This window comes from Micromys minutus (assembly GCF_963924665.1).
Source record: "Micromys minutus genome assembly, chromosome: 31".
Classification (NCBI taxonomy): domain Eukaryota; kingdom Metazoa; phylum Chordata; class Mammalia; order Rodentia; family Muridae; genus Micromys; species Micromys minutus.
Genome location: NC_137966.1, coordinates 17,490,612 through 17,517,542, shown reverse-complemented (window position 1 = coordinate 17,517,542; position 26,931 = coordinate 17,490,612). Strand labels below are relative to the sequence as shown.

The following is a 26,931-nucleotide window of genomic DNA, read 5'->3' as shown; positions in this document are numbered from 1 at the left end:
CCGGGCCCGCGGAGGCGGCCGGGCCGCTTGGGTGCCCGGGCCGCGGAGTGTCGCGCTCGGGAGGCGGGCAGGGGATGAGGGGGCCGCGGCCGGCGGCGGCGGCGGCAGCCGGGGGCGGGCGGTGAGCGCTGCGGGGCGCTGTTGCTGAGGCTGAGATTTGGCCGCCGCCTCCCCCACCCGGCCTGCGCCCTCCGCGGCCCGGCCCGCGCTCCTGCGCTCGCTCCTCGCTGGCTCGCCTGCTCGCAGCCGCCGGCCCGACCCCCGTCCGGGCCGCGTCGCGCCGCCCGCGCTCAGGGCTGTTTCCGCGAGCAGGTGAAGATGGCCGAGAACTTGCTGGACGGACCGCCCAACCCCAAACGAGCCAAACTCAGCTCACCCGGCTTCTCCGCGAATGACAGCACAGGTGAGGCTGGGGCCAGGCTCGCTGTCAGTGTCCGCGGCGGGGTGGGAGCTGAGGGTCGCGGTGGCGGGAGACTCTGTCTCGGGCCTTGGGATGCGCTTTCCTGCTGGGGAGGAAAAGTGAAGCGGGGGCGCGGCCGAGTGTCCGCACGCGTGGCCGGCCGGGATGACAGCGGAGGGGACCTTGGAGGTTTGGAATGAGAGAATGCGAGCAGAGGTAATGAGGGCTTTCAGGATCGGACCCCTAGTCTGGGCGCCGCAGTCGCGGACACAGCTGCTGCCTTCTTACGAGTTGCGACTGAGAAGTTTCTTGGAATGTGTTGCTTGGGAAAACGCTTGGTGGTTATTTAGAAACTCTTGATAATTTTTTTTTTTTGATCACCTAGTATTTTTCTTTTTTTTCCCCAAAACCTCAAACCTCATTTGCGAGTTGTCATCAAAGTTGCTGTGGTGTCTTTCATTTACATACGTAACCTTAAAAAGAAGCTAGCAGGCTTTTAAAAGCCCATTGCCTCAGTCTGCCTTTGAGGTTGGAATGGTTTTACAGTAGAGATGTTAAAAAAAAATTTTTTTTTTAAAAGGACTTTAAATTTTCCAGGGGAAAAAGAAAAAGTAAGATACTCTTAAATCTTTTTCCCGGCTCACTAAATAGCTTCCTTTCAAACTTTGTTAGGTGATCGTATCGGGTCCCCAAGAGTTTTCTGTTCATTCAGTAGTTCAGAGTTCTTCTGGATAGCTCTATGATAACCTTGCTAATTATTCGCATTTCCTCATTTACGATCTCCTTCGAAATAAAAACTTGTACGCTGCTGCAAACAATGCCGGCTCAGCGCAGCTAGCATTTCTCTAGTACGGACTTGTAGCGGCATCTGAAGATCAGTTTCTGATGAATGGGTCCAAATCAAATTACATTGCTGCCTGCAGATTGGTGCTAGACACAGATGCTCAAGTTGTGGAACTCTTTATGTGACTTTATACAAGTGTATTAAACATATTTCTACTGCTGAAACAAAACTTAGATTTAATGGCTTTGGTTTGAATACTGTTCCTGGAATCCAGTCATGAAAGGAGAACATTAGTTACTGACTGTAGAGATGAGAGGGGAGTGTTCTCCCTCCGCCATCATTTTTCAGAAGATTTTTGTTGACTTAAAATTTGTTGAGCAGTAGGAAGGAGTAAACAAATGATTGGTAGGTAGGGAAAAGTCACTAATGGCACTTTGCTTTTTAAATGATTAGTTGAATTTGATGTTTATTTTCATAAAATCTTACTTATTGCTGAGAAATATGGAAACAGTGGCTTGAGTACACTTCTGCAGAGTAGAGTTCCTTTGCTTTAGTAATCTTCGATGCTTGAGCCAGAAGACTGTAATCATGTGAAATGCAGATCATACCAGGCAAGTTTCATCCTGAAGTTTATCCTCTCTGACACTGGTAACTCAGAGACCTTTCAGCTTTGCTGTTACTAAGTGTTACTGAGTTGTAGGTTTTTCTTAAAAGTGGGGCAATAAGACCACAAAAAGACCTGTAGTATCTCATACACCCAGAGGTTTACAAGATGGAACCCAAAAGATGGCTTTTGGGGGAGGGGGTTTTAGCTTTTGTTACTGGATTGTCAGATATTTACTTAATTTGTTGCTAAGCAGAACAGAACTTGTCAGAAAGGATCTTCTGCACTTAAGCACTTCCTCCCTTTCCCTTTCTAATTTTTACCCAGGAGAAGCAGAAGTCTTTTACATTTACAAATACATGAAACAGAGAGTAGTAGTTTCTGATGATTCTGATTTAAATGATCAACCAATAAGATGGCATTCATATTCGAGTCTTTGGTTCCATGAAATGCACCTTCACATTGTCTCTGCTCTGAGGAAGGAGCCATTATTGAATACACTAAACAAGGTGAAACCTTGTTAAGAATAGCTGTTAGTCTAAGATCCAGTAACAAGATAGACAGATCTTAACGATGTAAATTAAACAAATGGCTGAGGTATTTATGTTAAATACTTTTAAAGCTGTGAAGGCTGGAATAGAGACAGAAAGATAACATTATTGGGAACAATTGAATCTTGTTTTATTGAGGGGTTGTATCTCAGGCCTCCAAGAGGAAATTGGTCTGGGTAGGCAAGGTGTGTGTTGTGAGCGCAAGATCAGATTTGAGGGAGGAGAGTGCAAGGAGAGGAAGCAGAGCCGGTACCGAGAAACAGCTGCTACTTGAACTATTGTGATATAGGCCACATCTTTGGGGACTGTGTTGTGAATCCATCAAGTGCATTTTAGTTGTGTTTCTAGGGATGATAGTGGGTGGAGAGAGTTCCCTTGATAAAGAGGGAAGCCTACCAGGCCTACAGAGTACTTGAAGTTCACCAAGGGGAGTGTCCATGTATGCATAAACCACTCCACTAGGGGCCAGGCAGCATCTGAGTGATGATCGCCTTTGTTACTTAAGATGGGGGAGAGCACACAGAGGAAGAGGGAAGGTGCCTGGAGGAGGGTAGCAAGAGGAAGGAGAAACTGCTTTTCACCACAAGCAGTTCTGGAGTGGCAGAGTCAGATGGTAGCAGATGTTAGTGAAATATTATTTTCTTGTTCTATGTTGAAGTGTTAAGCACTTTGTAAGAAGCAGGGGACTTTGTGTTACAAGTATGTAGTTGGTCATGTATTTTGGAAATTTTTAGTATGTCCATATTAAAATAGCTTACTTTAGAATCTTTTAACACCATAGATTCATGATTGAACAGTACAGAAGAACTATTCAGGCAAATAGACTTTAAAAAGACATACATAATTGACAGTTCATATATTTAGGAAGACTTTTTTATTGTTTATGTTTTTTTTTTCCCCTTCGGTTTGTCTGTTTTTTGTTTTTGAGGCCAATTAGTTTAGACTGGCTTGGGATTTGCAGTGTGAACTCTGGATCCTCCTGCCTTAGCCTTTTAATTTTAAGTACTAGTATTATAGGCATAAGTTATCACACTTAGTTACTTGGGAAACTTTACAGTATAAAACAAATAAACCATTTAGAAAGTGTTAGGACCAGTAAGATGGTTCAGTGGATCAAGAAAAGTACTTGTCATGTAAGCCTAGTGGTCAGAGTTTGGTTCCCAGAACCCACACAAGGGGGAAGGGGACTGACCCACAGAGCACATAAACCCCTCTCCTCTCCCACTTGCACTCACTCTCTTGCTCACATATAATAAGTTTATGCAAAGTTTAAATTTGTATTTTGAAAATCAAATGCAGGTATATTTTAGCCTGTGCTATGGCCCTAGACTGTTGTGGTTATATTTTATAATGCCTGTGCTTTTTATTTAAATTTTTTTTTCTATTTCATCCTTTTTGCCCCCCTTTGAGACAAGGTGATGATATATCCAAGACTGACATCAAATTGGCTCTATATACTAGGCTCACCTCAAATTTGTGATTCTCCTGCCTCAACCTCCTGAGTATTGCTGACATTGCAGGCATGCTCTGTGGTCACTAGCAAAAAGTTCACTTTGCAAGAGGCATAGTCTCACTGTATTGTCCAGGCTAGACCTCAACTCCTAAACTCTAGTGAGCCTCTTGCTTCAGCCTGTGAGTACTACACATTTCTGTAAATGCAGTCGTAAAATGTATTTAAAGAGAACTTAGGGTGAAAGATGATTAGATGCTAACACCTTCATGGTAATCTTCATTGTGTGCAGCCCTTTTCTCTAAAGCCATCTCAGCAGCAAATGAAGAGAAGCTGCATTTACTGCTGTTTTCTAAATAAGGACCCATAACTTACCAGGGACGGGCTCCAGAGCTACAGACAGAATCAAATCTAGATGGTTACAATAAAAGTCCTAGATTCAGGTGAGGCGGCTCAGCAGGTAAAGGCACTTGCCACCAAGCCTGAAGACTTGAGTTTGATCCCAGTCCTGCACATGGTGGAGATCCTGAAAGTTGTCTTCTGACCTTCATACAAGGGTCATGACATATTCCTGTCCATATATGTACACACAAAAAATAATTAAATGTAATAATGTTTTTAAAAATGAGCACCATAGAAAGTCATAAATAAATTTGTACCTCTTGAGAGTTTACTTGGTTTCGAGGCTGGAGAGAAGATTCAGTGGCTAAGAGCCCATAGGCCCCTGATTGAATTCCCAACACCCACCTGTCAGCTAGTAACTGCTTGTAACTCCAGTTCCAGGGGATCTGGACTCTGTGGATACTGCGTGCATATGCTGCACAGATATATATGCAGGCGAAACACCATACACGTAAAAAAGTTTTCCTGATTCATGGACAGTGATATTTGCCAGGTTTTAGTATATTCACATCAGCTGGTGAATGAAAGACTGTAGGCCTGTGGCACACACCTGTAATTACAGTATTCCATAGTCTAAGACAGGAGGGGGCTAGCTTCGGCAACATGAATTCTGGACTACCTTGTGCTGCAAAGCAGGTCTTATTATCTGTTTGCCTCTGTCTGTCTTCTCCCTCCCTCCCCCCCCCTCCCCTTTCTCTCTTACACTCACACAAACACATGCAGTCCTTTTCAGAAAATCTCCAATATATGGTCCTTATTTTACTTCATTATTGTCTTGACTAAATAGGAAGTAAAAGTTTTCAAACAGTTCATGACTGTATCTTGCCATGAAAGTATGAACCTTTTGGAGTCAGGAATGGGCTGCACTGTCCTCAGAAAATATGGCATAATTGTGAAGTATACTAATGGTTGTATACTGTTAAAGCAAAAGGTGGGATTCTGTAATCACTGTTATTTTTCATTTTTTAAAAACGATTTATTTACTTGAGTACATTGTACCTGTCTTCAGACACACCAGAAGAGGGCATCAGATCCCATTACAGATGGTTGTGAGCCACCATGTGGTTGTTGGGATTTGAACTCAGGACCACTGGAAGTGCAGCCAGTGCTCTGCTGAGCCATCTCTCCAGCCCATTTTTTCATTTTTCTTGAGACAAGATTTCATGTAGTTCAGACTGACCATGAATTCCTGATGTTTCTGCTGCCACCACCTGAGTTGCTGGGATTACAGATAGGCTCTACTGTACTACACTTGATTTAGTAACTCAGACATAACAGAAGATGGTTTATAAAGGAACTGATGCTCCATTTCTGCAGTTGGAAATTGATGCTTAGGTTGTAAGCCAGTAGTTTACACCCTTAGCTTCTGCCATTGTGGTTGGCTCTCAGTACCCCATTATGTAGGACCCTACAGGTAATGGTTTTTAGTGTTTTTATTTCATGTTTGAAAAAAAAAAATAGTTTAAAATGGGATGGCTAATTCCTTTCTTTGTTAAGATGAAGTATTACAGGTTCATGAAGCTTGTTACTTTAGTTCTTGGGATCCATTAGTGAGGGTGTTACTCTTTATCTTACTCTGGTCAGTACATGATCTGTATTTCTCTCGTTTGTTTCTTTTTTCTTTCTTAATTTTGAGTGTCACATCTTGATGTTCTCAGCATTGATAATCTACCTGGTGAGTTCTGGTCAGGTCTCAACTCTCTAACCTCAGGTTTCTCATTTGTAAAATGGGACAATGATTATATTATTACTGTATTGTCTGAGGTGATACCTGGAAAATAGCTGGACTGGAAGAAATGCTCAGTGAACAGAAGTTGGCCCTGTGTTTACTAGGGCCAACTTGTCTTCTGCGTATTTCTTAGGGATGCTAATCTGAGCACTGTTAATGGCTGGAAACCAGTAGCTATGCATGTTATCACGCATTCCCATGTGCAGCCATGTCTATTGTATACCCTCACATGTAACCAGAATTCTGTCATCAGTAATATTGATTTTTTTCATTTTCACTTTTCAAATGTAAGACTTATTTCTGTATATAGTGTGTTTCACCTTCCTGTTGCTTGTGCGCCATGTTTGCCCACTGCCCCTGGAGGCAGAGTCAGGGCATCAAATCATCTGGAACTGGCGTTATTGTTAGCTGCCCTGTGGGTGCTGGGAATTGAACATACGTCCTTTGGAAGAATAGCCTGCCAAGTCATCTCTCCAGCCCCTTCACTTTATATATATATTTTTAACAGAAACATGATAGCTATGAATATTTAAAAATCTTAAGAATTGAAGTGGACTTCCTAAGTCTTGAATATGTAATTCTGTTCTGTTCCTTACTATTCTGTGTCTTAAAATTCAGTCGGAGATACCTGTTGCACATTAACACTACAGAAGATTTTGGTTGATGCCTTTGAGTGGCTTAGAACTGTGTTCACTCAAACTTAGAAGCAAAACTTAGAAAATGTTATTTAAGTGTAAAAATGTAGGAAGAGCAGTTCAGAAGGGATGTATTTATTCCCTACTGTTCTGAACTTCTCAGTATGTAGAATCCCAGGAAGCTGAGGTGAGGTCAATGGTTTGGTGGTGTTTCTAACTCTTGTTTGGTCTTTCTGGCTGTACTATAGTACTAATCAGTCTTCAGAACTGGAAATGGGACCATGGCCATGACTGTCTTCTTGTCTTACACACATATTAGCTAACTCTTGTATAACTCTTCTGGTTGTTCTCAGATGTCTCTCAGAGACCTTCATACTCCTGGGCATGCCCTCTGTCCTCTGATGTAATCTGATGTTAGTACGCTTGCCATTCCTGTTGTTTTTTGTTTTTGAAATAGGGTTTCTGTGTATTATTCCTGGCTGTCCTAGAATTTACTGTGTAGACCAGGACAGCCTTGAACTTACAGAGAACCACCTGCCTCTGCTTCCTGAGTGCTGGGTCTAAAGTTGTGTGCTGCTCCTACAGCTGGATTTCTTTCCCCCATTTATTGAAAACAAGACTTTCCCCTCACATAAGATATCCTGATTCCTTCCAGGTCCTCTTACCTCCCTTGGCATCTGAATCCATCTCCATTCTGTCTCATTAGAAAACAACCAGGCTTCTAAGGGATGATAATACAATGAAATATAATAAGATAAAACAAAAACTAACACATCAGAGTATGTCAAAAGGAAATGAGCCCAAGAAAAGGCACAAGGAATGGATATAGACATAGACCCTTTTGTTTACACACTTAGGAATCCTATAAAAGCACTAAACTGAAAGCCATGATGTGTATCCAAGGACAGGTGCAGGCCCTGTGCATTCTACATAGTCTCTGTGTCGTTTGTTGGGCCTTGTTTATTTTTGCCCTCCAGGCTCTTACACTCTTTCTGCTTCCTCTCTCACTGGGTTCTCTGTGACCTGAGGAGGAATTTGATGGAGATAATACCTTTTAGGGTTGAGTATTCCAAGGTTTCTCATTCTTGCTGTGGGCCTCTGTATTGTTCCTAGTTGCTGCAAGAAGAAGCTTCTCTGATGATGGCCAAGCAGGGCCCTGGTTCATAGCAGAATGTCACTAGGAACCATTTTATTACTGCATTCTTTAGGCAGAACAGTAGTAGTATTTGGTTTTACCCTAGGTCCCTGGGTGATCTAGTCTCAGGTTTTTGGTCGTTCAAGTAGTATCACTTAACTGGTTTTATGTCATGGATTGGATCTTAAGTCAAATCCGATATTGGTTATTCCCACAAGCTTTGTGCCTCCATTGCTCTAGCGTATCTTGCAGGCTGGACACCGTTGTAGATCAAAGGGTTTGTGACTGAGTTGGTGTATAAGTTTCTCCTTTTGTATTGTTAAGGGTATCAAAGACACTAGGGATGAAGGCACAAGTTTGACTTCTCCATCCATGTTCAGTGAGTTGTGTAGCTGTTGTCTTCAGCAATGGGGCCTTCCTGTTGCAGTAAATCTCTAACCCCAATAAGCCCATTCAAAGAACACGACTGAGTTACAGTATTTACAAGCTGCATGCCTAGATTGGGCAGACTTACCGACTCACTGCTCCTACTCCCAGCTGTGATACCCTTGCTACTTGCTGCTTCTCCAGGTGGTTCTGTTCGATCTTTCCACCTCCTCTTCCTCTGTCATCTTCCTCCTCTATATTACTATATCCCCCTTTCTCCTCTACCCCCTTTCCTTTATGTACCTAAGAAGAAAGGAATGGTAGAAATTCCCGAGTCTAAGCTCTCTCTAGTTTCCTTCCTGTTCAAAGCTGCAACATTTGTAAAGTATTCCATTCAATGACAACATACCTATAATTCATAAAATAACTAGAACCATCCACCCCAGCCAAAGGGACTTGGGTTGATGAATCTCCATAACTTCTTCCTGTTGAATAGGGGTGACGAAAAATTCTTTAAAGGGGTGGGGAAGGTTAGGAAAATTAGAAAACTTGGTTAGACTTAACAAAGCTAGCTTTAGCATCTGTTATTCAGTCTCTGTATGTTTAGACAGTAAGGGCTTGACTTAAGTTCTGACTAGATCCATGTGGAAGGTTGAATGAGGCAAGATGACCTGGAATCCATGGCTACAGGTGGGTGGCCAAGATTGTTTGGCAGGGGTTAGGTGGGACTAGCCACTAAGTTTAGGGCAGTTGGAGAGTCAGAGATAATAAATTGGTAAGGGCATGCTTTTCCAGGCAGGAGATAGTAATGCCCAGTAATTGTGCCAAGAAGGGAAATTGTAAAGAATTAACTAAGTATGTATGTCTTTTATCCTCAGATCCAAGGGTCTCAGGAGGGGGCTGGTAGCATGGTCACCCCCCAGAGCAAAGGCAAGTAAAGCAAAAGAAAAGCTGGGAGGAGCCATAGTGCAGTCCTGGGCAAAGGTGGTGTAATTTAAAACTGCACCTACACCTTTCTTGCCTTTAGGTTATGGAAAGCAACCTGTAGTCTTGGTAACTGCCTGGATTTAGGGGTTCTCATGGGACTCCTTTGGTCAGCAGCTCAAATAGATATTATCTGTTTCTGGTACTGAAAACTTCATTTGGTGACGTTTCGTGTGTGTGTGTGTGTGTGTGTGTGTGTGTGTGTGTGTGTGTTTGCTTGCATGCATGTGCATGCTTCTATTGTATTAGGTCTCTATACTTTCTCTCAAATGGTCCTTAATTTTAGCTTTCTCTCCCCTTATTCTGGTCCTCATTTCACTCATCCCTCCCTTTCCAGTCCTCCTCCCCATTCTTTCATAACCATTCATTCTATTTCCTTTTCCCAGGAAGATCTATTCGTCTACCCCTAGTCCCTTACTCTATACCTGACCTCTTTGGTTCTATGAATTGTAATGTGTGGTTATTGTTTAATAAGCTTTAATACCGTATTAATACAGCTAATACGGTATTATTGACTTAATGGCTAATATCCACATATAAGCAAATACATACCATATTTGTCTTTCTAGGTCTGTGTTACCTCAGAATGAATTTTTCCTAGTTCCATCCATTTACTTGCAGAGTTAATGATTTTAGTTTTAAATGTAATATTTAAAATGGATATTAAATGGCAAAGTAATATTCTGTTGTGTAAGTGTGCCACATTTTCTTTATCCAGTCATATGTTGAGTGATATCTAAGTTGTTTCCAACTTCTGGCTGTTATGAATAAAGCAGTAATGAACATGGTTGAGTAAGTGTCTCTGTTGTAGGATGGAGCGTCTCTTGGGTATATGCCCAAGGGTGGTACAGCTGGATCTTTCATCTTCCTAAGGAACCACCTCACTGATTGCTGCAGTAGGTGTACAAGTTCATAGTCCCGCCAGCAATGAAGGAGTGTTCCCCTTACTCTGCATCCTTGCCAGCATGCGCTGTTACTTGTGTTATTAATCTTAGCCATTCTGATGATAGGTGTAAAATGAAATCTCAATAGTTCTGATTTGAATTTCTCTGAGGACTGAATATGTTGAACATTTCTTTAAGTGCTGCTCAGCCATTGAAAAGTCTTTTTATATCTATACCTCATTTTTAATTTGATTGTTTTCTTGATACATAGTTTTTTGAATTCTTTATATATGTGATATTAGGCCTCTGTTGGATGTGTAGTTGGTAGAAAACTTTCCCATTCTGTAGGCTGCCACTTTGTCTGGATGACAGTGTCTTTGCAGAAGCTTTTCAGTTTCATGAGGTCCTATTTATTAATTGTTGACCTTGGTGTCTATTCTAATGATGTTCCGTTCAGAAAGTTTTTCGTGTGCCGTTGAATTCAAGGCTATTCCCCACTTTCTCTTCCGTCAGACTCTGTATCTGGTTTTATGTTGAGGTCTTTGATTCATTTGGAGTTGGATTTTGTGCAGGATGGTTGGTAAATATGGAACTATGTGGATTTTTGTATGTGCAGCCATCCAGTTCGACCAGCACCTTTTGTTAGAAATTGTCTTTTGTTCCAGTTTTTATTTCTGGCTTCTTTATAAAAAAGCAAGTGTCCAGCAACCAGTATTTGGGTTAATGTCTGGACCTTCAATGTGATTCCATTGATGGCATTTGTGTGTTTGTGTCAGTACCATGCTGTTTTTATTATTACAGTGCTGTAGTACAATGTGAAGTTAGGGATGGCCCTCACCGATTCCTGTCGTCTTGCTTTAACAGGGAAAAGGATTATGTCTTCCTATTAGTCTGAAGCGTAAGCCTTAAAGGAAAAACTCACACTTTGATGCTGAAATGTGTGCCACTGCTCTGATAGTTGTGAAATGTGCACCACTATTCTGATAGTTGTGAAATGTGCACCACTGCTCTGATAGTTGTGAAATGTGTACCACTGCTCTGATAGTTGTGAAATGTGTACCACTGCTCTGATAGTTGTGAAATGTACACCACTGCTCTGATAGTTGTGAAATGTGCACCACTGCTCTGATAGTTGTGGAGCTTGTGCATTTTCTACTTCCCATGGATGCTCCTTGGCTTGCTGATGAGCTTGGACCATTTTGAATGGTCCCAAGGTACTTTATACACAGAGAGAATGGGGTGTAGAAGGTTTGGAAGTAAGCAAAGTGCCATTGCCCTTTAAAGAATTTCTAGACAGCATAAAGAAGGACTGTAGCTGTCCTAGAAAAACTATTGGGGTCTTTTCTGGTTCCCTTGGGTAACAAGACTATATTTTAGTTCTGTGTCTAAAAGTTGAACTCCTATTAAAACTTACTGTTAAAAAATACTTGAATATTATCTCTAGTGACATTTACCCCCTCCCCGTGTTTTGTTTCTATTAATCAAAAAGAATGTTTAGTTGAAGCATTGCTAAAATTAGTAAAACCTCACAGTGAAAATATTCTTCCACTTCTTAAGTGTCCTATATGTTATGTTTAGGAATCCCTTAATTTGTCAATCTTTACCTTTGCTTTGTTTTTATAATAATAATGTATACACAACATATTTCAACTCACGGTTTGAATTCAAACAGCCTGTAATACAGAGAATGGTCTGTTTAATGGGGCTGTACAATTCTCTTATAATTGTTTTTAAAATAGAAAAGCTTCCCCTCTTAGTTTCCCTAAATAGTTTTGCATTTTTACTACCACTTATACATGTTTACTTACTTAATTATATGTGTGTGTGTGTGTGTGTGTGTGTGTGTGTGTGTGCATGTGTGCCATGACACTTGGGAAGGTTTTTTCTTCTTCTATTTCATGGTCCCATGGATTGAACTGGGGTTATCTGGTTTGGCTGAGGGGCCTTTACTTGCTGAGTCATTTGCCAGCCTCCCCTTGCTAACTTCATAGTTAGCACAGCCAATGAAACAGCAGAAAATAACCTATGGAGAAGGCTGGGGTAACATTTAAATAGAATTTAATAGGTTTGGTATTTTATTATGAGTTAAATGATGACACTCGGGAGGTATAGAAAACTATCAATAAGTAGGGTTTGCATTGATAGTTATGGACTATGAAAGCTTGACCCAGTTCTTTTGGATTAAGATATTTGGAGTATTTGTCACCTGATTAAAAGTAGAATCTTCTAAGCATGACTCAGAGTTGAAGGAAATGTCAGAGCTTTTTATACTGAGAGCCAGCCATGTGTGCTTGGGAGGGAGCCCTGGCTATGGCTCAGTGGACATGGAAGTTTTGCTCTCAGCTCTGTGACTAGGGCCAGAGTCTTCACATGTTAGTATTGGGGACAAAGGGAGGAGGCAGAGATCTATAAAAGGGAGCTTATCTTTGCAGCATTCTACTTTTGTGTAGTTAGGTTAGCTTTCTGTGTATTAGGCTGTTATGGAGCTTGGCATATAGCCATTTGAGGCAGCTATTATTGTTTAATTAATTGAGAATATAGTGGACATTACTCCTGGGGCCAGTGAGGATTGGGGTGATTGATATAGGGATGAGGTCTTGACCCAGACCTAAGCCCATATTGCTGCTCACTAGGACAGTATAGGAAGTTGGTTTGTCCCTGTGTTACTCTCCGTGTCATAGAGGTCTAGTGTAGTTCCAGCTCCAGTCTGTAGAAAGAATTAATTAAGAGCCTAGTTCGGAAATCCTACTAAACAAGCAATTGTGTGGCTCACTTTCCCCGATCTGTTCTTTATTGGGAAATAGAACTCTAATTAAGTGGAACTGGTTTCTAGTTACAGTTTCAGATCAAAGGTTTGATATGGGTTAGGACTTACAAAGTAAAAGGAAATCTGAGTGCAGAGAAATTGTAAAAATTGTCTTTTATAGAATTCAGCATTAGGAGAGAGGGGGAGGGAGGAAGAAGGGAGGGGTCCTTGGGCTCCTTGTGCAGCTTGGGTGGACTTTTAGAGAGGAGTGCTATTCATCCTTATTCATCCCTCTTTGCTTCACCCATGGATCTTGAGGGAGCATATCTAGCTCCATAGTACTGTTCGGCTGCTTCTTCCTACAGATTCTGTAATGGGAAGTCCTTCATTGGAAGTTATTATTATTTTTCCATCCTCTTCTATATTTGAACTATGGTGATGTATGGCTTTTTACTAGCAAAAATTATTCCACAGTGGACAAAGAATTTTCCTTTTAATTTGTGGGTGTCATTAAAAATTAAGACTTGTAAGCTAGTTAACAGCTAATACTGAAAATAGAACTAAAGGTATACACTGATGATCAGGTGTTTGTAGAGCATGACCTGCCCACAGTTGACCTTTTCATGAAACCTCTTCAGGTACCATGTAGATGATAGTAAGTGAAGTCAGTGTTGTATTTCTTGTGATGACCTTCTTGATGCCTGAAGTGTAGGGAAAAGGATGGGGCATTGCCCTGGTTCAGATGATGTTGGTGATGAGAGCCTAGGTCAGTGTTGCATTACATGTGGGTTCTTTATACACTACCCTTGTACATGCTGACCTATTGTAAACACTTCACTGATGGATCATAGAGGAATTGGAAGTATTAATATTGCAAGAGTAGGCCTTATTTTATCTTTTTTTCAGATTTATTTTGTCTTTAAAAAATAGATGTTTGTAGGGAGTATATTCATGTGAGTACCAGCACCTACAGAGGTTATGGATTTCCTTGGAGCTGTAGTTGTAGGATACTGTTAGCTACCTAATTCGGATTCATGGAACCTCACTTGGGTCCTCTGCAAGAAACATAATATTTTCTTAACTGCCTGAGCCATCTCTTTAGCTCCCTTTTCCTTAAAGGTTTATTTTACACACACACTCTCTCTCTCTCTCTCTCTCTCTCTCTCTCTCTCTCTCTGTGTGTGTGTATATGTTTGTGTGTGTGTGTGCATGTGCAGTGTGTATGTTTGTGTGTGTGTGTGCATGCGCAGTTGGTGTTTGGGTCCTCTATGCTTAGATAAATAATAATTTTAGTGTTTGTATGGTTAAATTGAAAGAACTGAAGTTTTAAAAAATTTCATATCTTAAGATATTAGGCTTGTTATTGGTATGTCATGTAGCCAGATTATACTCACATTCTGTATATTGGTTTTGGTTCCTAGAAAGGGTCTAAAAACCTTTGGCTTTTGTTACCTACTTTTAGGTGATAGGTTTAACTTTAGCTTAATAGCCTACCCTAAGCAGAAAAAATAAATTTCTTTTTTTTTTTAAAGATTTATTTAATTTATATGTGAGTACACTGTAGCTGTCCTTAGACACACCAGAAGAGAGCATCAGATCCCATTACAGATAGTTGTGAGCCACCATGTAGTTGCTGGAAATTGAACTCAGGACCTCTGGAAGAACAGTCAGTGCTCTTAACCACTGAGTGGTCTCTCCAGCCCAAAAATCAATTTCTTAATTTGGTTATTTGAAGAATACTTATACCTTTCAATTAATTAATTTTGAGATTATGAAACACTGAAACTAACCCAGAAGTTTGGTAGGAAAAAGGCCCTCTCTGAAGTATAGTTGAACTCCCTGTTCTTCTAAGGTGGTCTGGAAAGGACTGGTACTGCAGAGAGGGGTGGATTATGCAGAAGGTAGTAGTGTTTGAAAGTCATTAAATAAAAGGTCAGTATGGAGAACAAAGATGAAGTTTTAGGGATAAAAGATGTAAGATCGTATGTGTATGGTTAAACAGTCTCTAGAAATATTTTTAGGAAGTTAAACTGGGGATTTCTGAGGCCTTTTCTCTTTTGTTTTATTTTTCCAAATGCTTATTGAAATAAATCACAACTAGGCTTTGAAATGTTCTAAAGTAGTAGAGCACTGACCAAGCATGTACTAGGTCCTGAGATTGGGCCACAGCACTACAAACAGTAGCTGAAAGCATTAAAAAGAAAAGCCACTTAAAAACATAAGTCCAAATAAAAGCATCTTATGTTTTTTTGGGTTCATTGGTTGCATTGCAATGGTTTGAGACCAGGGCCTTGTGTATGCCAGGAACTCGACTACTTACGTATTTCAAGACAGTCAACCTTTCTTTAAGAAACACTCTCCACGTGGACTTGTGGGACAGCTCAGCAGAAATTTCTGTTGCCAAGTTGAGTTTAATTCCTAGGACCTACAGAGAAGAAGATAAGCAACTTCTGTAAGTTGTCCTCTTACATACATACCTCCACACATGTGCCTACATGCATATACGCACATATAGTCACACACAAAAGTAAAAAACTAATAAAAAGGAATTCACACATGTATATTTTGTATTTGTATTTAGGAGACTATTGAGTGTGGGACAGAGATGAGATGTGATTGTGTTTTGCCTGTGGCTTTGCTTGTCACTTCCTTTGTTACTCTCCATCTTGTACAGTCTTTATTAGTGGTTTCTCACTGATGTATCACTGGAAAGAACCAATGTCTGATTCTTTTTTTAAATGATGTCAGATTTCTGAATGTGAGCAATATTTATAGTTCTGTATTTTAGATACAAAATGTCACATATAGATTGTCATATTTATTTAGAAAACAATTCATTTTTAAAGTAATTTCCCCCCTTTCTATTATTTTAAGCCCATGTGAAAACCATTTAAAGCTAATGTTGAATCTGTTTCAGGTTTTATCCTCTTTAATAGCAAAGTCCAGCTGGAACTTGGAGTACCAGAGCCATTGCATTTGTTATCATGGGTGCTGAAGCTGATCACTGGGCCAAAGCAGCCTGCAGTGAAGAGACCACCTTAAAAATAACAGTTTCCATAACTACTTACTCTAGTAGTTAGCAAGGCTCAGAAGTCAGGAGTGAAGTCTTCTCCATCTCTCACCTCTTATCTCTCAGGTGACAGTTAGTGCCTGATCCTCCCTCTCTGCCTCTTTTCATTCCTGACCAAGGTAGTGTGTTTTGTACACGTGTTAGTATGTGAAGAGCTGTCATATCATCTTCTAGTCTCCTGTTTTACTGTTTTTAGCTCCCACTGATGAAGGTATTTCTAATTTTTTTCTTTCACAAATAGTGCCTTAATGTATAGCCCTGTAAAGTTAAATGTGCAAATAGACCTATAGAATAAGTAGATCTTAGATGTGATTGTTGAGAGCAATGTGGATTTGTAATTTTTTCTCAGGTTTCTTTTTAAATTAAAAAAATTACACTTGTTTACTTATTTGTAAGTAAACACGGCAGGGCCGTCTGTGAAGGTGAGAGGCTAACTCTTGGGACTGGGGTCCTTGGCCTCAGTGGAAGCCATCTTTACCCATTGAGCTGTCTTTTCAAGGCCTGTTCACTTTGTCTGCCCCCCACGCTAACAGCCCCTTGTTTTTGACAGGGTTTCTCTATGTAGCCCTGACTGTCTTGGAACTGTGGTAGACCAGGTTGGCTTTGAACTCAGAGATCTGCATGTCTTCTGAGTGCTGAGAGTAAAGGCATGTGCCACCATGTCTGGCTTAAACTTAAGTGTGTGCACGCTTGCGCACGGGTGTGCGCATTGTCGTTTTTCCAGTGGCAGAGAAAGCTTGTGGAAGTCAGTTCTCTTCTTTTACCATGTGGGGTCCCAGGCAGTTACTCTTAGGTTGTCAGGTATGACAGCAAGTGCCTTTAAACTGCTAAACTGTCTCACTGACCTGCATTTGTAATTAAAATTATTGGCTGTGTGTGTGTGTGTGTGTGTGTGTGTGTGTGTGTGTAAATCAGATTTTCCTCCAAAATCATGTATGTTAATGAAGTCTTAAAGCCTTAAAACACAGCACATAGGTGCTTAGTATAAACATCTCTATGTGGTCTATTTATATTTGTTGACACAGTTTAGTAATTAATACAGTTTTTTCATTTTAGTTTTTAGACATGATTTTATTATTTAGTTCAGGCTGTCCTTAAACTTTTGGTGATCCTCCTGCTTCAGCCTTTAATCCTGAGACATTATAGACATCAGCTAACAGTACACAGGGTTCAGTTGCTTCAGCTGACAATTCTCTGTCCTTTTGTGCCTCTTAATTTTTATTGGGGGGGATTTTTGAGACACAGACTGGTCTGGAACTTGCAGCAGTTCTCCTGTCTTAGCCTCCCAGGTGCTGGAATTACAACCCAAGACACCACATTCAATAATAGTTTCTTATGTATTTATTCATTTATTATTGCTGTTATTGTAGTGTTGGGAATTGAACCTAAAGCCTTTCACATTCTAGACAAAGAAAGGCTTTCTATACCACAGTGACATCCCTGTATTTAATGGGGGTATTTTTGTACCTAATGGATTGATTTCCTGTTTTGGACACTCAATAGCCTATGTATAGTTCTGTATTGTGATATCTAAATTTGTTTTAACATCCAGGATATGTTCTTTTTCCTTTTCTCCTGCTTTGATGTTGCTACCTGCTTGTTTTGTAACTCACAGTTATTGGCCTAAAGATTTGCCCTACTGGTGTCTGCTTGCTTAGTGGCTGCAGAGTCTGAGTTAGCCTGGCAGGCATCTAGATCTAAGTGTTTACTTCTGCAGGGGTACAGTTGTAGCTGAGCTCACATTCCTCTTCTTTCAGGACTGTTCTTGACAAGACAATCCTCTCGCCAGCAGTTGGTTGAGTTGTAGCTTGAGCAGGCACCTGGTTATAGTATTTCCCTGGGGTCTGAATCTCTTTTAGCCATGCTGGCAGAAAACAATACACCCCTTCTTCCTAGCCTCGTTCCAGTTCCAGACAATCAAGGTAACTAGTAAGTCTTCTAGGTCACATATTGTAGATTTGGTGACCTGCTGCTGTGACAGCTGCCTCCTGTACCATCCTTATATTTATGAAGGTTTTTCTCTATTCTTCAGGACTCAGGGAGGTAGTGAACACACTATTGAAATAGACTTAAGCTCTTTTAGTAGTCCGAATGGCATTTCTGTATGACTGTCTACAGAATTAACATAGGAGGATGATAGTTTCTAGGACTTTGTTTAGGACATGACAAGGAACATTCAGTTAAGTCAGTCTTGGGTTAAGTTTTGATTTTTTTTTTTTTTTTTTTTTTTTTTTTTTGTGACAAGGTCTTGTTAAGTATCCCAGGCTGGCCTTGAACTGAAGATTCTCTTTCCTCCATCTCCTTAAAGACCTGCGTTGTGGACTTATGTTACCATACTTTGCTTGTTTTGGATTGTTTAAGTGGAAAGTTGTTAAACATTAAACAGTGTTCAATGAAACAAGCTTTCCTATTGCCCTAGTCGTCATGGCATGCATCTGAGAAACAAAATGCTCACATTTGATAACAATCATAAAATAGATTTTATCCTTTCCAAGTCAAATAATTTTAAAAAATTGTATCAAATATGTTTTTCTTTTCTTTATATTTATTTTGAGACAGGGTCTTACTTTCTAATCCTGCTTGCTACCTTGGAACTTTCTGTGTAATAGTGACTGGCCTCAGCCATGTTGGCAAGCTTCAACCTCCCAGCTGGGATTTTAGGTATTAATCACTATACCTGATTTTAAAGTGGATTAAAATTTTTACATTATTTATTTATTTAGAGTGTGTATGTGTACATGTGTATACCATGTAGGTTCTGGGGAGCACATTTAATTTGTCAGGCTTGGGAGGAAACCCAATGAGCCATTTTTGTCAACCCCATGAAGCACATTTTTAAAATTAGCTATTTCCTCTGTGATTTATACTATACTTTGTAAGGTTCTGTTTTATTCAGTGATTACCTTGCTTGTTCCTTCTGTTCACTTGCAGTAGTGTAGTGTATGTGATAGAAATACCTTAAGTACTTTTGAAGCGGCTTGTCACCTCTGGATGGAGTCTTCTGTAACATGACTTATCAGACACTGACATAAACCTGGCAAGTCATTTCTTCAAAGAGGGACTGTCAAGGGCAAGTATCTTGTTCTCCACTGTAGGGAGGGCTAGGGAAGGAAGCCACTGTCAACCACAGTGGAGTGAGTCAGTCTCTAACAGATTTGTTATTCTGAGGAGAGATGAAACTTTTTACAGAGATGTCTATTAAAATAAAAAATTGGGCATGGTGGTATATGCCTTTAATACCAGCACTTGGAAAGCAGAGATACAATAATATTTGTGAGTTCGAGGCCAGCCTAGTCTACGTAGTGAATTCCAGGATATTGTGAGATCCTGCCTCAAAAATCAAACACTCAACCAATAAAGTAAAAACAAGCAAACAAGCAAAACCCTAAAAACAACCAACCAACAAGTCAGAATGAATTAAAACATTAGTATTCTGTAGTAATTATATGGTAGCATGTCTGTATAAATGCTTCCATTATAGAAGGTTTTAGAGAGATTTGCTTTAATTATTTCCTAACAGTTACTGAGGGAAAAAAAAGTTCCTTGTCTTTGGGAACTTGTATAATTACATGGATAAACTTATACTGGCATAGTTGCTAATAAAACTGTTCCACTCATTCCCCCAACCCCCTCATTGGAGAACTATTTTATTATCTATCTGTATAATTACTAAGGGTGTCCAAGGCTAAGTAAGCCACAGGTCGTTGAGACTGAGGGTATTATCAGGGTTTGGCTGTAGTCCTTGGCCCTGTTCTGGACAGGTGTGAGTGCTGGGACTTTGACAGTTACGGTCTTAAGTTGAATTCAGTAATGACTGATGTTTATTGAGCTCTTACTACATGCTAGGCTTGATGTACCCAGTTTATTATTGAGTTCCCTCATCTAGTATTCTATGGACAGCTTCCCTGTGTACTCTCATCTTGCCAAGGAAAGCATGGTCAGGTCAGGGAGCTAGCAGTGTTGATGCTTGCTGTCATTTGAACCCAGACCCACCGATGCTCTTCTCACTATACCAGGTGGCCCTTCTTGCTTATGTATAAAAAGTAATATTTTGATGAATACACTGAGAAAGTGCAGGACGGTCCCCATGAGATTATGTACTCAGCTGTCTTTAAATGCATACTTTCTAGTATGTATTATCCCAAGTCTTTTGTCAAAAGTGTTTTAACTTGAGCTAACTGTGGTGGTACAGGCCTTTAATCCTAGCACCCAGGAGGCAGAGGCATGGTATCTGAGTTTGAGGCCAAGAGTTACACAATGAGACACTGTCTCAAACAAACAGAAACCCAACAAACAAGCCCTGAATTTTAAAATTAACAAAATATGTTATCATATATAACACCAAAGCTTTTATACATGTGTATATATATTTATATGTCTGTGTGTGTATGTGTTTCAGACTGGCTTAACTGAGCTAATAGACATGCATTGATTTGAGAATTAAAATTTTCTTTTTAGTTTTTCAGGGAGGCAGAGTAGAAGTGTTCAGCTTTTAAAAGATTTGAGAGGAGCACTTGAGTAGTCAGTTATAGTACAAATGAGTGTCAAGAAAAACCTAAAGGACTCTGAAAAATGAAAGGAAGCAGATATTCTTCACAGATAGAAATAAAAAGAATGGGTGGGAAGACAGAATACTCTGAGAAGGGGCGTCAGTCTTGGAATTGGGGAGTAAGAGTGTAACACGCCAGTTCTGGGCTGGAGAGATGGTGCAATTGTTAGGAACCGTTGCTGCTTTTGTAGAGGATCACAGCTTAGTTCTCAGCATTCACACTGGTTGACTTACGACAAGTGACATGCAACTAAGCTCTGGGGGATCCAGTGCCCTTTTTTGTGGGGGAGCATCTTAAGGCACATGCACTTGTGTGTATATACCTCTTCACTTCACATACAATATTTCTCTCGCTACCATTTCTTCCTCTATGGCTAGACTTTGTGTCAGCCTCAAAATCCAGGCTCATGGATGCTGAAATACAGCCACAGAGTGAAGGATTCTAGGACACCAGAACCCCCTGGAACATAAGTAGAAAGGGAAAGATGAGTCAAACAATGTAACATTCCAAGAGAATTTATTACATTTTGTTTTTAAAATGTAGTAATGCTTTTTTTTTTTCACCAAGCCAAATATTTGGCCATACTTTTATTTACTACATATACTATAAACATATACAATATATGCTACAAAAAAAACCCCATTTTTTAAAATTTACTTAAACTGTCAAGAAAGTGTATAGTGTTATAATACAATGGCACATGTTCATTCTAAGTGGCTAAGACTATAGTCACAGGCCTTTGCGCTTGTCCAGTCCTAGTGGTTTTTGCTGTGAAATGAGTAGGGTTTTTTTCTCTTAGTATCTGGCAGTAGTTGGCTCATTGTTAAATTTGAGATACTGATACTTCTGTCTTCCTCTTTTTCTCTTCCTTCACTCCTTCTCCTCTTCCCTCCTTACCTTCTTCTCCCCTTCTCCCCACCCTTCCCTCTCCTCTCCCTCCTTCCCTTCTTTCTTATATTTCTCTTCTTCCTCTTGAACCAGCCATGGGTTTGTTCTTGCTCTTCTATACAGAGTCATGCTCTGTAGGCCAGGCAGGACTATAACTTGTAATCCTGTATCAGCCTTGTCAGTGCTGGGACTATAGATGTGTACCCACCTCTTCTGGCTCACAGCTCAGCTAGGGTACCATTTTGGGTGTTCTGAAAGTGATTGGTACCTGAGTAAGATCTACACAGACTTGACTTGGACTTCTGAGCTAGCAGGTGAGGTGTCCTTTATTTTACATAGCTATTGCTTTTCTAAGTCTTTTCACTTTCCTCTTCCCACATATGTACCTCCTTGGCTTCACAGTGGATCAGTAGAAATGGGGAAGCTGTAGCTCATTTTATAGTGTATCAGCTTACTTAAAGGGATGGACTTCAAGTTAATAGACAGGAAGCCTCAGCATTGGGAACATTCTTGTCTCTAACCATAAAGTCTGACAGGAGATGGTAGTATTTGATGTGTAACCTCAACTTCTGCTCAAGGAAAAGGGCTTGGAAAGAGGGTGTCCCTTTATCTGTGCAGCTTTGGTGATTGTATCTGGTAGCTGACACTTAAGAACTTCAGATGGGGTAGATTACTGTTCTTTCAACTCATTGTTGGAACACTGGTGTGTAGAAAGCCTAGGTGTGCTGTGTCACACAGCTGTGTACTGGCTTTTGATTTTTTTTTTTAAACTAGAGTACAGGGAAAAGTGGTGAGAAGAGGGATAATATATGTTTGTCTGCAGACCATCTTTCTTTTCAAAGAGCCACACCCTGAGCCTGATGCAGTGTTTCTTGCCTTTAGTCCCCAGCATGTGGAAGGCGGAGGCAGGCAGATCTCTGAGTTAAGTCAGCCTTGTCTACATCCCTATTATGTGAGTTCCAAGCCAGTCAGGAGTACATAGTGAGTTGTCTCAAAACAAACAAAACAATAAAAAAAGCAAAGCTACACCTAGGACATCTGGTTGTACACATATTCATGTTTGAACTGGTAGATGAGGATACAGCAATTGCTCAACTCTTGCTGCAGCCAAACTTCTGTTAATATTTGGATTGAAAATAGATGAAACAGGATGATGGTGGCGCATCCCTTTAATCCTAGCATTTAGGGGGCAGAGGCAGGCAGAGCTCTGAGTTATAGGCTAGCCAGGACTGCACAGACATTCATAATAATAAGTGTTTGTGCATTTGTTAAGTAGTAGAATACTATGTAAATGAAAACTGGTCTGATTGTTGAGCAGGTGGAGTGGCAGGTAAATAGTAAAGGTAGGAAATTGTTGGAGTGAATTTGTGCTTAAGGTTTTTGGGTTTTTTTTTTTTTTTTTTTTTTTTTTAAGATTTGGTTTGACTATGTAGCCCTGGCTGTTTTGGAACGCATAGAGATCTCTCTGCCCCTGCCTGCCCCTCGGATGTGGGACATTAAAGGTGTGTATCACCACATCTCTTTATCTTCAGGGGATTATAAATTAACCCCTATCTGAGGCACAGGATTTTCTTGTTCATCTTTTGTCATTTTGTAACTCTTCCTTGTGATTGTTTTTTTTTTCTTTTTTTAGAATGAAGAAAAATAGTTTGCACTAAGGACACATGGCCAGGTGTTAAGTAGGGTCCTGAACCCTTGGGTTCCGCTTTTCCATTGTTCTCTTTCAAATAGGAGTCCTGACATGGCCTTTATGAATTTACTTGAACATTTCTTTTTTTGTCTTCCATTTTTATTGGATAGTCTCCATATCTACATTTTAAATGTACCTGAACATTTCTTTTGGCTTTATTTCCTGTTCTTTGCCTTCATCTCCCTCTTCTGGGAATAGTGCTTGAGATGCTTACAAGAGTCCATAGACAATTCTTAGGTTGCTGCAAACGTAACATGTTTGAATTGTGTTTGCTGATTCACAGTTGACATGGTCTCCTCATCCCCATGGCAGGCAGATGGGAAGGAAACCTGATTTTGCCATAGTAAGACTTAACTGGTTTGAATGAAGTTCCTTTTTTTGGGGGGGGGGGGAGGTAAAGGATTGAAGAGAGCTACTTTGAAAAAAGGAGATTGAAAAAGTGCTGGCTGGGGCTGGAGTCTAGTGCTGATTAGTCAGGAGAGTCTTCTGGGTTGTCTGCCCTTCCAGGATCAGATTCCCTTCTTGAAATTGACCCTGGCGCTGAGGTGGGAGAGGGTGCATAGGAAAGGGAGCACCTTCATGGAAGCAAGGGGAGGGGGAGGGGGTGGGAATAGGGTTAAAGGGAATGACACTTGAAATGTAAATACAGAGAATATCCAATAAAAATGAAAAAGAAAGAAAGAAATGGACCCTGAAGAGGCACCCTGTATGAAGGAATTTCTGCAAAACAATTGACTGAAAAGATAGCTCAGTTAAGAATGGGTACTGCTGTTGGTGGTGGCACACATTCCATCTCAGCACTCAAGAGGTAGAGACGGGCAGACCACTTGAGTTTGATGCCAGCCAGGACCACACAGTGAAACTCTGTCTTAAGAAGCCAAAGCCCCTCCCTCCACCCCCAAAGGGGAAAAAAAAGGTATACTCTTGCAGAGGAGTTTGACTCCAAACATCCATGTTGTGTGGCTTACACTATATATATATGTATATATATATAATCAAATTAAAAATGAAAGTTGTTTTTTGTGTTTTTTTTTAAAGCACTAAATAGAGAGTAAGTATGAACCTGTATGTGCATGTGTATAAGAGAAGTGTTGTAGGGCAGGGAAGCAAAGTCTGGAAGGCAGTACATAAAATACTACCTATAGTAGAAAGGGCATATTGTGAATTTGACAGGTGTCCTTTAGAAAAGGACTTTACTGTTAACAACTTAGTCTGTAGTATTGTAAAACCCATTTGCCTGTGTGTGTTTCTTCTGCACTTAGTACCTCGTTTAGTAGAATCAGGTGGGAATATATAGCTATGTGCTAGAACTGGCTTGCTAGGCTAGCAAGTTCAGAGAGTGTTGGGGGTTAAAAAGGGATTTGGCACTTCTGCAGGGAAAGCCTAAAAGAAAGTCTGCACAGTTGTGGTTGAACTGTGTGGAGATGGAGTATGGCTTCTAGCCAAGAGAGGATACAGAAGGATTACTTATCTGCATGGCATCCCTAGCTTGTGTTAGTGCTAAAATATAGTGTGTATATATTCAGAGGTGCTGGTTAAAACAGCTGAATTAAAAGTCCAGGGAAATGGTTTTAACTCTACAAAGTGTATTTTCTCATAAAACAAGATATTTGAAGATAGGAAGTTCTAGGGATAGATAATTCAACAGCCCAGATATTATCAATTCAGTTGTTAAAAATAATACCTAAGTTAGGCAGTGGTGGCACATGCTTTCAAGGCAGGTGGGTCTCTGAGTTCAAGGACAGCCAGGTCTACACAGAGAAACTGGGAAAACCCAAACGAAACCAAAACACATTCGCTCTCCCCCTACCCCTTCCTTTCTCCCTCCTCCCTCTTTCTTCCCCTCCTCCATTCTGCCCCTCTCCCTCTCCTTTTCCCTCTTCCTCCCTCCCTTCCTCCTTCTCTTCTCCTTGCTCCTCTTCCTTTATTCTGAGACAGAGTTTCTCACTGTGACTCTGGCTGTCCTGGAACTCACTCTATAGAACAAGCAGACTGGCCTCAAACTCAGATTCACCCACCTCTGTTTCTTCAGTGCTGGGATGAAAGGTGTGAGCTACCACGGCTAAACTGTAAAAGCTAATCTGTGGTATCCATTCATTAATTCATCTAGTACTCATAGCACTCCTACTTGCATAGGAGTCATTGTTGTTCTGTCTTCCAGATGAGGAGAGTGAGATACAGAGGATGAGTTAGGTACTCAACCTATGGAGCATGGAAACTAGAGCAGAGTTGGTTCTGCCACATCATCTGTATTCATTAGGTTGAATTGCCTTTAGTTCCTGCTAATTTCTATTTCTTTTTTTCTTCCTGGCACAGATAACATTGTGGAAGATGTAGTTTGGATTCATTCTTTGCATTTGCCTAGATAGGTGCTAGTTGAGGAGCACACTGGAGGTTGGGGAGGGAAGGGACAGAGAGGATGCACATAAGATTGTGCTGTAGAGGAGGGTTTCTCTGAAAGGAGCCATAAAAAGGAAATTGCTTGAATTTTAATTTGTTGGCTGACCAAGAAGACTGATGTGTTTACTGTATGATCTTCCTTTGGGATGGCTGCCTGCTTTTATGCCTTACCCATTTCCACAGGGAGTCACTGTGATTATTTGTCTCACGTAGTGCAAAGATCTTTAAGGCTTAACTATGTCTTAACCACATCTTAGTTTCTGTATTTTTAATGCATGTATCTTCAACCTTTGAAAACCACTAATGTCATTTTCTAGTATATTAAAAAAAACAGTTTGACTTTCAAATATGCAATTACGTAGGTTGAGTTTAATTTCCCCTAATTTGCTATTCATAGAACTTCATGCTTAATTACTTTTTTGCATGCCTACTTTTTAGTTTTTGAAATGTGACCTCATGTAGCTCAAGATGGGCTTTGACCTCTGTTTATAATTACCAAGATTGGCTTTGAACTTCTGATTTTCTCATCTTCACTGCCATGTGCTGGGATTATATGTGTGCACCACACACCTGACTTCATATTTGCATTCTTTTTTTTAAATGTTTGTATTCTTAAAAGCATCTTAATAGTTCATTATTATACTTTAATTTGTGTGTCTGTTTTTCCTCATGCCATATTATTTGATTACTGTCTTAGGTATGATATTTTAAAAAAAGAGTTGGCCCTATCCTCATAATTGTTTAATGTTTCCTTTTTCTGAATTTGAAAAGATGTTTTCCTTGTTTTATCTCCCCAAATAATGTTTCATTATTGGTTTGACATTGCTTTTAAGACATGCTAGTAGTCTGTGAATGTTCCATTAGGTTAAGATTATAATTAACATGACAGTTGGAGAGCTGTTACATTTTTTAGATTCTCATTTCCATTTCTGCTTAATTTCTAGATTTTGGATCATTGTTTGACTTGGAAAATGATCTTCCTGATGAGCTGATCCCCAATGGAGAATTAAGCCTTTTAAACAGTGGGAACCTTGTTCCAGATGCTGCGTCCAAACACAAACAACTGTCAGAGCTTCTTAGAGGTGGCAGTGGCTCTAGCATCAACCCAGGGATAGGCAATGTGAGTGCCAGCAGCCCTGTGCAACAGGGCCTTGGTGGCCAGGCTCAGGGGCAGCCGAACAGTACAAACATGGCCAGCTTAGGTGCCATGGGCAAGAGCCCTCTGAACCAAGGAGACTCATCAACATCGAGCCTGCCCAAACAGGCCGCCAGCACCTCTGGGCCCACTCCCCCTGCCTCCCAAGCACTGAATCCGCAAGCACAAAAGCAAGTGGGGCTGGTGACCAGTAGTCCTGCCACATCACAAACTGGACCTGGGATCTGCATGAATGCTAACTTCAACCAGACACACCCAGGCCTTCTCAATAGTAACTCTGGCCATAGCTTAATGAATCAGGCTCAACAAGGGCAAGCTCAAGTCATGAATGGATCTCTTGGGGCTGCTGGAAGAGGAAGGGGAGCTGGAATGCCCTACCCTGCTCCAACCATTCAGGGGGCCACAAGCAGTGTGCTGGCTGAAACTTTGACACAGGTTTCTCCACAAATGGCTGGCCATGCTGGACTGAATACGGCACAGGCAGGAGGCATGACCAAGGTAAGTGAG

General features: G+C 40.7%; 1 protein-coding gene across 2 annotated transcripts in view; it reads left to right on the top strand.

Annotated features, from left to right (window-relative positions):
• The first annotated feature begins 203 nt into the window (after positions 1 to 203).
• Positions 204 to 26,931, top strand: part of CREBBP (CREB binding lysine acetyltransferase) — a 111,199-nt gene continuing 84,471 nt past the window's right edge. For both annotated transcript variants that reach the window (XM_080942543.1, XM_080942542.1), the window contains exons 1-2: positions 204 to 403; positions 26,213 to 26,922. In XM_080942543.1, the coding sequence (XP_080798669.1) occupies positions 319 to 403; positions 26,213 to 26,922 (795 nt within the window). In that variant the 5' untranslated portion in view covers positions 204 to 318. The remainder of the gene's footprint in view (positions 404 to 26,212; positions 26,923 to 26,931) is intronic.